We start from the raw sequence: 14,294 nt of genomic DNA on the forward strand, positions 1-14,294 counted from the left end.
CTGAGGTGCTGGAGCAAGTCCAGAGAAGAGCAACAGAGCTGGTGAAGGGTCTGGAGCACAAATCTGATGAGGGAGTTGGGATTCTTTAGGCTGTTGAAAATGAGGTTTGAGGGGACCCTCTTTACACCTACCTGAAAGGAGGTTTTAGCAGTGGAATTTCAGTTTCCTCTCATAGGTAACAAGCAATAGCACAAAAAGAAACTGCCTCAAGTTACACCAGGGGAAGTTTTTATTGGATATTAGGAAAAAAAATATTCTGGAAAGGGTTGCCAAACATTGGAACAGGCTGCCCAAGGGAGTGGTTGAGCTGCTATCCCTGCAGGTATTTAGATGTGTAGATGTAACAGTTAGGGACATGCTTTAGATGTGGACTTAGATTTATGGTTGAACTTGATCATCTTAAAGGTATTTTCAAGCTTAAATCATTGTATTATTCAATTCTATGATTTTATATTTAAGCAATCTTGTTTAGCACTTTCACTCTATATCACTACTTACGAGCTGTGACCTCCACCTTATCTTATGTACTTGCATTAAAAGGAAACATGGCAGAAATACCTAGGAGCTATGAATATCAATGGTCTTCTGTGTCAAGTTAGAGCTCTGAAGAAGTAAATTGAGAAATGCTTGCAGAATTTTCAGATAAATTTGTTTTATATTGTGCAAAACATGAGTTTACTAAACTGGAAATAGCATCACTTAAATAGTTGTGCAGACATCTTAACAGATTACTTTATTTGACTTTGTTCATATTTCCATTGATTTCAAAAAGTTCAGAAACAAATCAATGATAGTTATTTCTAGATATGAACACTTGCATTTCTTCACAGTAATGTATTGTTAATGCCTGGATCTTAAAATGCCATAAGCACATTCAAACAACTTGTTCTCTTCACTCAGTTGTGCAAGAGACCTCATGCCCAGTTTTTAAAAGGAGAATGGCAAAGGAGAGGTAATCAGCCTTCCCAGAAACAGCTCATTAGTCTCCATTAAACCTTTACATTTCGTAGCATGAGCACAACACTAGTTAAAGAAGACTTCTGAAGATAATAGGCATTTACAGGCACCAAAATAAGACATTTCTATTTTAAAAATTAACATTTTCTTCTTTTCAAGAAAATCAGGTTGATATCCAGAATACAGACATATTCAGCAAAAAAAAAAAAAAATATTGTGAATAATATGCTTCAGTAAGTTTACCCTTCTATTTCCTGTGTAAAATTGACACATAGTCTTTACCTCAGAATGTACCACAACAGGACTGATCAAACTGAAGCGTGTGGGTGATATCTGGCTCAGCGCCTTGCTCAATGCGATCTGTCTGCTGGGAGAATGAGCAGTTTTTATGACATGTGTACTCCTTCCCCATATGGTCCCTGGGCACGCCTGCCATTAGTGTTTGAGTACACAGGGGAAAGCAACTGCCTCGGCACAAGAGGAGCCCAGTCTGACACAGCTCTCCCAAAGGACACAGAGCAGTCCTGCTGCGCTGCTCTGCTGGCCGGCAGCATCTCCCAGCTCTTGTGTGGGAAACAACAACTGCAACTGAGGTCCCACCAGAAATGCACTGCTTTAAGGCTTTAAAAACATTTTAAAATCTTCATGGCTCCAACTGAGTCATGTTAATGATTGCTGGAATAATAATGTGAGAAAATATAAATTATTCATGAATGCCACCTCAGGATAGTCCCAATTTTTGACTGAAGTAGGTTTGTATGAAGCTATAGGTTGCTTGCTCCTCATACTACCTTACTCAAGAGCAGCCCCAGGGTACAGAGAAATAGGGCTCCAGCTTCCCTCCATTACTTCAGCTAAGGCGATCCTGAGGAAAATAGTCTGAGAAGTTAGGTGGCTACAGGGCAAAGGAGGTGCATTAGTAATCAAAAATGATGGATGGTGATCCAAGATCATCAGAATGGATCTTAAACATCTCTCTCTCAAACAAGAACTAGATACATAGGAATTTTTAAGCACACCTAATTACATGGAGAGGTTGAACCTCAAAAATTGTTACGGGAATAAAGCAACGCAGATGCTATTTTTAAATTAACTTTCTTTCTTTTCAAATATGTCACACTTGGGTGTATTTGCACCCAAAAGGTTATCACAAAGGTGCAAGGAAGAGAGATGAGATAGTGTGATAAATAAGCTCAAAGGCAGCAATCAATATGAAAACTGTCACTTCTAAACAGACTACAAAAATACCACTTCATTATCTGGCACGTAGCTTCACAGGTCTGAACTTGTGACTAGGAAATGCAGATGAACAATATGATGTTAAGCACATGATACAGAGGCATGTGCAGAAAAAGAGCAGCCTAGCAGCCTTGAATAGTTTGTTAAACAAAATGGAAAAGAAAAGAAAAAAAAAAAGGAGGGGAAGAATTTTCAAAAGAGCTATTCACATGTTTGAAGAAATATCACTGGAAAAGACAGCTCACTAAGCACACACCTAGAATTGGTTTTAGGCACAATCCAAACAAGGAGTTATCTAAAGTAACAGATTGAAGAGGGCTGAGCAAACCTCTGGCTGGCTATCAGCACCTACATCTACCACTCAGCTCTGGCAACACAAGCTGTAGGTGAGACTGAGGTTACCTCTCCTGCTTCCTTTGTCCTTTTTATTAAAGCAGAGAGCATGAAGATACAACAACAAAACCCCCAAAAATTTCAATTAAGACTTCTTGAGGTGATTCTGCATATACCCACTGCTACAGACAATCAAAACACGCAGCTATAAGGAAGTCTAGATCCATTCAGGATGGCCACAGAATGAAAAGAGTTGTTTTCTTAACAAACCTCAGCAGCATGTATAATAGCCACCCAGAGAAACCTCACTGTTTTTCTATGTAAAAAAATTAGTATGAGAAAAAAGATGACCTGAACAAATTCAAGCTCAAATTAATATTCTCATCCTAAGTTGAAAATCACATCATTAAAATTCCCATCTCTAGTTTTTAAAGACAAATGCTCCATAATGACAGGTTGTAACATCTCAATTTATCTGGGAACTGATCTTATGTACAAGAGGTCTGACAAATCCCACAGTCCTACAGGCAGGGGTCTCAGGGAAGTTCCAGGACTGACTTTAACTCAACAAAATCATGGAAAACTGGTCTGCTCCTTGGTATAAGCAACATAGCTTGCACTGAAAAACAATACTCCCCGACTGCCAACTTTATGCCATGAAAAGTAATTTTCACTGTTGTAGAACAGCTTACCAAAAAAAACCCAAAAGCAGCCCATTATTTGAAAGAATTGACACAGAATTCCCAGGCTCTCTATCCTAAGCCTCAAGCTGATGATCCTTTGGTCTATATCAAAGTCAAGGAGTCCAACAGACTGGACTAATTCAAAATATTGATGTGGAGCTTTCATGTAACCACTTTAAAAAATGCAGCACTCAGTAATTGTACCAGTCCACCACTTAGAAATACCACAAAATTGGTTCATGGATCTGAAAAAAATTTCTGATAAATGTGTGCTACCTTCAACTTCTGCCTGTTTAATAACCTGACATGTAAATGGCTTAGAAAAGAGCATTGTCAGGTAGGTCTGCTTCATTTGTTAAAAAATCTTGCAGAAAGTAGAGGTAACTGCAACTGGAAAAAGGAAACCCGCTTCAGATCAAAACCCAAGTGTCTTACTTGAAAGCAAAGCCATAAAAAAGGTTTTCTAAAGGATTGCCAGTTGAAAGAAAAAGAAAAAATCTCATTGTATCACACAAGCAGCAATGGATTCAATGCCACAGACAGAAAACACACTGTCAGCATCACATTTTCAGATCCTGAATGACACAGCACACAAAATAACATTTCCAACATGTCCATAACCTCAAATGAAAATCCCCAAATATACAAATGCATTTTCTCAGGGGACTTCTTACTCCGCAATTACTTAATTAAATTAAATAACAACTGAAAATATTTCTGGTATATCTGACTCTGAAATGCCAGCTCTGAACAAACTGATGATCAAGCACAAATCCTTACATCACTTCAACACACTCATCCTAGTGAATATTAGATCAGAAATCCTAAAAGCACTAGAGGTCTTGGTCCAGTAGTAACATTGCTCTTGGTGTATGTCCCAGCAGTGCACAAATTTATTTTAAAGTTGGCACATAAACTTTGTGGGTTGTCAGTATGAATACCCACACACAAGTAAACAAGCTTTCAAATCCAGCAATCAAGCAGTGCTAGACAACAGCAGACTAAATTATAGGATTATTCTTTAAGGCCCATCCTCAGAGATCAACTACTGCCATAGGCAATGATTAGAAATCTTAATTATCTCAACAGTCAATAACTGGAATGGCACCAAATGAGACTGCTCACAGGTGTCAGGAACATAAAACACTGGAGCCAACACAATCTTCTGTGGATTTGGTATCAGACCAGAGGTTTCTCTCAGTATTTCAGAATGTCCTTTTATGAAAATCCACCTATAGCTAGGCAGTTTCCAAAACCAAAAGCCACACAGGTCTTCCTCACAATTTGATCCTAGAAAGCAATAACTAGACCATTCTCATTGTTATTCACAAAAGGAATAAGGAAATTTAGCTACCTGGTTGCTTTTGTGAGTAAACCAGCTACAGGAATAATTTCTGAAGACTTCAGACAGACTAAGTCTATATCTACTGCACTATAACTTTGTGTAATTTAAAAAATACATAAATGGTGCTGGATTTTCAGCCAGTCTAGTTGGCTGTGGATCTGCAAGTTATTTATGTTAAATAGTGTCATCATACATGATTCTTCTGGACCTGTATCATCAGAGATGGTCTGATGCAAAGCAGCATTATTTCAGAAGAACAAAGACACTGGACATGTGACACAAAACTGATAGTCAGTCTAGGAAATACTGTAATGTGGAATAAAACTCACTACAAAAATTCTACTTCAGAAACTGTCAGCTGTACTGATACAATTCACCTGGCCAACCCTGGAAACAGCTGTCTCCGATGCAGGACACTGAACCACTTCAGATTTACTAGGAACCAGAATAAATTGTGTTTGATGTTAGGTGTTGAGCTTTGTTGACTCATTGAATTTATTTAGCTAGATATAAAATTCCAGTTTTTATAAACTTATTTTATAGCTGTTTGTTTAAACAGTGTATCTGGTAACTTCAAACAAGTGGCTTATGCTCAGTAGGGTTAGATCCACAACATAAGACACAACTCACAAGCCTCAGATAGGTGTACATCCACTTCTAATACATGCTGCACCTGCTGAGAACATTCAACCTCAGCATTAAGTAATAAGCTCCACAGATTTCAGTTACATTTCCCTCTTAAATAAAAGTTAAAAAATACATACACTTTTGTTTCATAGTCCTTCCAAGCTTTATCAAAGGGTTTTTTCAGGTCCTGTCAAGAAAAGAGAAAAAATAACAGCCAGCTATTTACATGAAAAACACTGTGGCTCTAACAATGAAGACACACCTTGGCCCCTTGCAGTGCCCACTAGAATGAGGGACTTCACTCTCTCTTCTAAGGGTTGTGCAATCTTGCACAAAGGAAAACTAATCTTGTAAAGAGAATTAATACACCCATGTTTTTTAAAGCATCTGTAGGGTGCTGTTTACTATGATTTTCACAGCTCCATTTTACTCCTTAAAAGGTATAACAACATGTTATCCCAAGACCACACTATGCAATTAAACAAAGGAACTGCTTTCTCATCATTCAATCTCTGCCTGTACTGGAAAAAAGTCCCTGTCCCCAGGCTGTGGTATAGCCTTGGCTAAGAACTCGATTCATCACACTAAAGTTTAAAAAACTCAAATTTCCAGACTTAATGGGAACAGTATAGACCTTATGGCTCAGCATAGCTAATTCTGTGAGAATTCTGAATTACTTACATTCCAAATTCCTTTATCTTCTTTCCTCTAAATAAGGTAATTTGGATAAAATGATCTTAAGAAGTTGTAAAGTTATTTCACTGATGTCTAAAAATGCAAGAGCTGAAATTTTGATGAAGTTCAAGAGAGCAGACAACTACAACTGTCAGACACTGGAAAATCTTTGCAACTACAGATTACAAACTAATTCTTACATTTTAATTAATTATTGAGACAATTATTAAATTTACTGAAGCAGCATTTGATTATATTCTCAAGGCAGTGGGGAAACACTGTATTGTAATAAATGTATTTATTCTGACATAGAGAAAAATATGAGTGAAATGTGGTAAGCAAACAACACAAAAATAATGTCTATCTTATTTAATAATCTATTTATGCTCCAGTAATTTACAGAAACCATTTTTAGTCTATGTACATATTTTTCTCCTTCCTTCCATGTCCTAGAACAATAGCTGCCAGTCACTTCCTGTTTGGTCACTGAACAAAGCAAAAGCCAAGTAAGTTTGCTCGCCATAGGCTCTGAAATTTATCATAAACATATCCTCATTTGAGTCTTAAGTTGCTGTTATTTCAAAATAGGAAATGTCCTTGGGCCATAAACAAATAGATTTCAGCTTCTTTAAAAAATCCTATGCTCATACAGTCTAATGTGTGCTTCTTAATAGTTCCAGTTAAGTTTAGACTGCTAAAAATCCTTAAATATATAGTACTACCCTTAGCCCAACTAAGTAAATATCTGAATCTTACACCTCTTTCTCTGCTTATCTCCTGCATCTCAGGCCTGCTTTTAAAGCTTCTCAAATGTTGTTTTGTATACACACTCAAGAACATGAGGTATGTGAATCCACAAACAGAAAGGATGACTTGATTCACAAAAAAACCCAAAAACAAACAAAGTCCAAAAAGTCTTGTTTACTGAGCTAATATATGACTTGAGTATCCTACACCTTCCAACACATAAGATTAATACACTTGTTAAATGTATCTACTGTACCAACAACAATCCTATATATTAACAGGAGGAAAGACATACCCCTTTCACTCCTTTCAGGTCTCCCTTCAGCAAACTGTCCAATGGAAAAGTGATTATGTTGTTCATATTCTGAATCTGTAACAAGAAAATTACACCAAATCAGTTAATATATTTAGACACAGAACGTAAACTGTCTTAATACACACATTTCAGAAAGTTTCACAAGGAAATCTTACATATTATTTTCCTGTCCCTGCCTTATGGAGATGTTTATTAGCACAGGCAGTAACCAAAGATGAAAACAACACAAGTTAATAAAACTGACTCTGGAAACACTATAACCCAAACCAGCAGGAAACCTCCAGAATTACCGCTGATTATAAATACCTTACCCAACAGTGACTGCAAAATAAGAACACTAATTTTTACATTGCCTTATTTCCCCATTTAAATTCTATGAACAGAAGCATACAATTTTTTAGCACAGATAATTTTAAGTTCATGAGCATATTTTACATTAACCTTGTTTACTTTCTAGCTTCCTCAGACCTATTCCATAAAGCACATCTGCTATTCTCCCAATACATGGCATCTTACTCTGACAGAAGTTATAAAGACAAACAGTGCTGGCCTGTAAAACAGCCACCATTCCAATATTTTCCATTTGTTTTTAAAAAGCAATACATCTGCCTTATTTATCTCATGCAAACTTTGAAATAGTATTTTAATGAGGGCTTCAGTATGCAAGTAATTCAAGAGAAAATAAGTACTTCAAGAAGATGAAAAATATTTCAAATTAAGACAGTGGTAAAATAATATTGATTTTGTTAAATATCTCTATGATAATATTTAAGAAGTAAAAAGAACAAAGAAAGACTGTAGGAATAAGACAGCTAGGAAAAGATTGCATATCAACTCCTTTATGATTCAGGGAAAACATTCAAGGTATGGACCATAATATCTAGGCAGAGAGTTTAAACTGCAACTATTCAAAAGAATTGATTGCTCTGAGGAGCAAAACCCAAAATACTTTTGAATAAAACAAAGAGAAAAAAAATCAGAATAACTTTTGCAGCAGTTCAGTGAAAGTTGCCCTTGGATGAGTTACATCTTTTTGATATTTTATGGTGTTCTTTTAAAATGGGATTTTTTTTTTCAAGAAGCTCTGAAATCCCTACATGAAGATGGATTTCAAATGTTCCAATTACAGAAAAAAAAACTTTGTATCAAAACAAATGCTTTATTTCTTCAGGAATAATGTCAGGGACTTCAGTGTAACCCATCAAGAGATGAAAGAATACTAAAATATCAAGGAAAAAATAATTCCAATTATGGATGCTTCAGTCTCCCCAGAATTGTAAAATACAAAATATTATCACCATGTTGTTACTTGGTGGCCTCACTAGAACAGACTCTGTGCTATGTAACAGTTCTTGTTAAAACAAACCAGCAAAGCCCCACTGTCCCTACCCCTCCTCCTCAAAGAAACTACCTTACTACATTTGCTTGAAATTTCAGCCAATAAAGTGAACTTTCATCAGCTGTAAAGGTTACACAGATTGTCTCTGCATGGAAAAGCTAAAGAAATACAGAAAATCTGATCTTTCAAACTCTTTAACACAAATCATATTTCCCCTCCTCCATCCTACTTTTTCTCCTCCCCAACAAGTTGCAGGACCCAACCACAGCCCTTCAGAATCAACAAGTTCTATCTCAGCTCTGTATTTGGGTTGGTTTTTTTAAGTACTTCCTGTAAAAATGGAATGAGCAACATGTACACATGCTTAGCTGGCAGTGCTGGAAACCATCCACTTCCTAAGTCCTCAGCAGTACTACCACATGCATATACCAGGACAACCATTCCCAAAGGTCATAAAATTATATGTCACAGATACAGGGGGAAAGTGCAAAGGTTTAAACTTCACAACACCTACATTAAAAAAACCCAAAACTTCTAGAAGCTGCAAGTGCACATCCAGAATAGTTATGTGGAAAAGAGAAGAGGTCCCTTTCAAGATATCTTTCCATGCAAAGTTTTCTATTTTGTTAGTCTATTTTATGAGTATGATGTAGTCAAATATCTAACTTAAGGATCAATACTTTCATAGCCTCTATTTAACTACTCTCCAAATTCAGTAGACAGGAATAAAGAATAAAGCATTTCTCAACAGTAGACTCAACTGATTTTTCTTTAAGTCATAAAAAAACAAACCATCTGAAGTATTATCCCAAACATACTCATGAGTAAACATCAATCAGACTCCAAAATAGTTATGGATATTTGCTAGAATTTCACACCATGAGGCCTGGAGTCCAAAGCAACTTACAAAAAACCCCAAAACCAAGAGAAAAACTCTACATTCTTTGTAAAAGTTTAGAGACTGTTTGCCTATTCAAATTAATTCCTTCTGTGTGCTATCACCTGTACATAACCATCAGTCTATTGTATTCCCTATGCTCCTATTCTATTTGTAACAAAAGTAAACATACATAATGCATGAACTTGTCATTATTAACCCAGTTAGATGAATCACATTCCCTCATATTTATAAGTCAGCAAGCAGTACACAGATGAAAGATCTTACATGTTTTTCTCTTCTTTATTGAGAAGCATAAGCTGAACTATCTAAAAATATAGACCCATTTTTGGCATACAGAAGCACTAATATGTGCAGCTCCTACTCTGTGTGCAGAGTACAAGGAGCTAGAACATATGCAATGGACTCTACATTTTGACTACTTGATGTTTTAAAATATGCTTTAAAAAATACAAAGGTGCAAGAAAGCTTCACAGAAATTAATGTCATCCTGTCTCAGAGGAACACTAGCACATTGCACATCGTTAAAAAACAAAGAAAGGAAAAAAATAGTTGACCCCGTTTCCACTTCCAACTTTACTGCTTTGGCACTTGCAGTTTTCCTCTGACAGTTTCCAACAAGATGACAGTGTAAAAAATTAAAACTTCCTAAGTTGGAGAAGGCTTAGAGAAGACAAAATGGCAGGGGAGATAACATATAAACAAAACACATAGCTGCCAGAAGTGCTGGCAGAGGCAACAAGCAAGCCAGCACTTCTAATGGGGAAAGATGTTCAAGTGGTTTAAGATCCTATAGTTAAACATTTCAATTCACTGTTTGCCAGCCCTCCTGATTATTTTAATGTAAAGCTCTTTTCCATAAGAGCTTTGTATACTGGTGCCCACAGTACTTCTGTAGATTTTGTCTGCTAAATCCAAGCAAAAAGGAAAAAAAAGCCTTTTCAGTATACTTCAGAAGTTAAATACTTTTCTTAACATGCAGAACTTAAAACTTTTTCAGTTTAAACTAAAATTCAGGCAGCTGAGCAGTATGATATGTCTTCTATTGCCATTACTAAACCTTGATGCAGTCCCTGTACTTGGCTGTGGGCTTCTCAACCATCAGTGAGTTTGTGTGTGTGCAGGTGACGGCAGTACTGTCTGCTGACAAATCATTAGTTAAGTTATTTTCTATTTTTTTAAGGTAAGTGCTATTGGATTTAATAGTTTCCAATAATTTTCCTAGTGACATGAGCTTCAGCAGGACAAGGCCAATCAACACAGAAGGGAGAAAGTGGAAATCAGAGCATCCACAGATGCTCTGACGAGCATGGTATACAGATGAGACATTGTTTGTCTAAACTTTAAGGTTTAGCATCTACCCCCAAGACTTCAGAAAAAAGTGTAACAAAGACTGGTGGCACAAACTTTCATCTTTGCACTGTGCCTTCCCCTCCCAAACAAGGACACAGTGCTGCCCTTGCCCTGTCCTCACTCCCTTTCCCCCACAGCACAGGTGTGGCTGAGCTGGGACATCAGCCACCACCCATTATGCCACAGGGAAAATGACTCCAGCAGAACAGCTGAGCACCACTAAGGGTCCACAAGGAGCTGCCTACAAAAATGCCTTCACACAAGATACCAAGTGTTGCCACCATGGACTCCTCAGAATTAGCCCCAACATGCAAACTACAAACTGGGAACTTCTCTATTAGGAAGTACTTCATGGGAAATCTGAAAAGCATAAAATGAAGAACTGCAAAAGAAAAGGAAGGAAGAGGCTTGGGGTTATTCTAGCCTTTCTTCCTTACCAGTGGAGAACTCCAGAGCGCACATTTTCTAACCTAGGTTAAAACCCTAAGTGGTAGGCTTCTATCACTTTCTCTGGGACACTTCACCTAATATTTTCAGAGTGAGATTCCATTTATACACAATTTATTATTTTCCTCCTCCACAATCAGTTATCTGTGAAGTGAACATTCTTTTAAACTTTCTTCATAAACCTACCTATTGAAGGCCTAATCATGTTTTATTACTGTCCTCTGAATTTCCTCCAGTTGGATCAATACCCTTTGGCAAAAAAATAAAGATTTGATTCCAGGTTGAGCTGAACCCATGCTTCTCAGGAGGAATTATTATATCTTGGTTTATATCTCTACAAGCATAAATCAAAGAGTACTCTTTTTTAACTCACACTTTTAGTTAAGTTCTCCTCAAGTGTACTGGTGAAACACTGAAAGGGCACAACTTAAATCATTAAGCTCCATATATAATACTCCAGTCTCAAACATGTATACCTGTAGGGTTTTCTCATGGACTTCAGCAAGTCCTTCTAAACAAAAATATGTTTGTGAACGTTCAGGCACCAAACATTGTGCTTTAACACCTTGGTCTAAACCAAGAAAATTCTGGGCATAAATTTTTCAAGTTCAGTACATAATACAGAAAAGATAATTCCTTCAGTTTTGCTGTTACCTTTTACAGTTAAGCAAATTTTCTTTCCTCTTACATTTAAAAAAGTAAGTAAAGCAAGAGCATATGGTCAGAAAAATACCACTGCTGTTCTTCCATTTTCTGTAACTAAAACTCCAAGGATTATTAATAGAAAATAGAATCTCTTAGTTCCAGCTATCTTCCACAGAGTGGAAATATCAGATCCACTCTTCTCAATGCAGACTGTTTCATTAGCTTTAAATTTATATAAATGAAAAATAAAGGAAAAAAGTAAATATACCAACAAATACAGAAAATGGTATTTGTTAAATAGATACATTATCTTCACAGATCAAACCCCTTTTCAAGGAGTGTTGACAAAAATGCACAACCAGAGTTTATTTCTTCTCAGTGTAGAAAAAAATTAACAGGATTTAAAGGAGAAAATATTTAAAGTGCAAACACAATGCAACAAGCCTTTCCTTGTCCTAACATTTTATTAAGATTCATACCTTTATCCCTTGGCACTACACTTAAGAAGGAATAATAATTGACACTACAAGCAAGTACCATACAGACCTTGCCAACCTGGGAGCACTGCCTACTCTAGCGGGTGGCTGCAGTCTATTAGAAATTAGTAACAAGGTTGCCATCAACAGCAATATTGTGCTTGTCACACAACGTAGTAGTACGTTATTTCTGAAAATGGCCTCTAGTACTTTCAGATCTTTCAGTACCAAAAAGACAAACTGATTGCTCAATCTTCTTAAAAAACAGAAGTTGAAAAAAAAAAAATTAAGCTGATATCAGAGCTTTGGCAAGAGAAAATAATTGCACAGCATGTATCACAAAGTGATTGAAATAACGCAAACAAGTACAATGGCTAAAATGAGTGGTTACAAGGATCTTGTACACAGTAAATATAAATTCATTTCTTGAAGATGCATTTATAAATCCCTTCAGAAATGAAGAAAAACTACAAAGGTTGGCGTGGGTTTTTTTTTTTAATTTGATGCACTATTTGAAAGTGCACACATAAAAGCAGCAGAGCAAACTTATAAAAAACCTCAAGACCTAAATTTTAACTTGAATAGTAAGTATACAGGTTTTAGGATTAAAAACAAAAACACTTCAGCTGTTATTGAAAAACTTTAAAACACTGATGCCTTTGTAAGGCCATAAAAACTTCAAAGTCTTTTGGTAAACTTTAAAAATTATTAGAGAAAACAAGCACCTGAAACTTCAGTTAAAGCAGAACAACTTTATAACAGTTTCCTCTACCTTACAAAGGACAAGTCTAAGGAAAATCTGTGTGCAGAAGGACTTTAGAGTTACAGGCCAAGAGCTGACAGAACACATCAGCTTCTAGAAACAAAAGTAAAATATATGACAAAGCAAAAGTTGACAGTAGCCCTAAAGCTTTGCCAGTGTTAATAGCTTTGGCATCTGTTCCAGTCTGAACATGTCCTCTCACTTCCTTGCACATTCCCCATCCACTTCAGTTAAAATCTTCTGTGGAAATTCAGCACCCTGTGAAGCCCCAGAGAACAGTCTATTTAAAAAGTACCTTTCTGAATGTTTTTTCAGCAGCAGCAGGTTGCATGGCCCCAGCTACATTTTTCATGAAAATATTTACAACCAAAACATGTGGAGTGCTACAAGGAAACCCCAAAGGAGAGGCCTGTTTTTAATACTATTATGTTGAAAGCATTCAGAGTTGGATACATCACCTCATTTTAAGCATGCACATATGGCTATGACTTTAACAAAATACACCCCAAATTATTTCCAATTCCTGTACAGAAACTTTTATACTGGTCAATACCCTTTTAACCTTCTAGAAACTAGACCTCAAACACTGAATTTATTAACAGATTTTCAAAGTGATCAGTTACTAAAATTTTTTTCTAGTGGCATTAACTTCTAATAGGCAAAGCTATATAAGGCTGTAATTTTTCATTATTCTAGATTTCTTTTTCATAAATATGCCATTTACAAGCAATAATGAAGTTCACATCTTTTTTTCATATGTATAAATTTCTGGAGGAAACTATTTTCTCATTGAGACACCAAATTCAAGGACCTTTAGGTCTCCTCTGCTAGTCAAGAAAAAACAAAAACTTCAAACCCCAACAATATGAGGCCTAGCAGGAAGGAGCAGAACTTTATAGAGATCTGCTTTTCACCAGACAGTGATAAAGAGAGAAGGTGCCTATGCTACTGCAACATTAAAAAAAAGAAATTATATTCATGCCCATGCAAAATTACTCTTCTCTTCAAAAACAGAGAAAATAAGAACCACAAACTGAGGAAAAACTACAGACTTAGCTACTCTCTTATGACATAGCCTCTTCTTATACACACAAACTGAAGCAAAAGGACATAACTGTTACTAAAAAAAAAACAGTACACAGCAAAAAGAACTACAAATATTCCTTGGAGAAGACACACAAAACACTTATAGGTAAATAACAAAAGGTAACAAAAACATCCATTCTAACATCCCATAGATACATATTTTGGTTATTTTTCCTTTCCAAAGCATGGAAAAAATTTATTCTTGTCAGAAACATTTTGCAAAGATAGTAGTTTCTGGTCTTAAGAGAACAAATAGCTAAGATTTTTGGTAAAAAAACAACACCTTCTAGCCTTCAGAAGTATTCTTGAAATGTAATACATTGAAAGATTTTTCTGGGGAGGGGGTGTAGCTTTTAGCAGATTGC

At 36.2% G+C, this 14,294-nt stretch overlaps 1 protein-coding gene across 3 annotated transcripts in view; it reads right to left on the bottom strand.

Annotated features, from left to right (window-relative positions):
• ASAP2 (ArfGAP with SH3 domain, ankyrin repeat and PH domain 2) overlaps positions 1 to 14,294 on the bottom strand; it is an 84,322-nt gene that overhangs the window by 45,703 nt on the left and 24,325 nt on the right. For all 3 annotated transcript variants that reach the window (XM_059469618.1, XM_059469617.1, XM_059469616.1), the window contains exons 4-5: positions 6,902 to 6,976; positions 5,322 to 5,371 (exon numbers count right to left, since the gene is read on the bottom strand). In XM_059469618.1, the coding sequence (XP_059325601.1) occupies positions 5,322 to 5,371; positions 6,902 to 6,976 (125 nt within the window). The remainder of the gene's footprint in view (positions 1 to 5,321; positions 5,372 to 6,901; positions 6,977 to 14,294) is intronic.

This window comes from Ammospiza nelsoni, chromosome 3 (assembly GCF_027579445.1).
Source record: "Ammospiza nelsoni isolate bAmmNel1 chromosome 3, bAmmNel1.pri, whole genome shotgun sequence".
NCBI lineage: Eukaryota > Metazoa > Chordata > Aves > Passeriformes > Passerellidae > Ammospiza > Ammospiza nelsoni.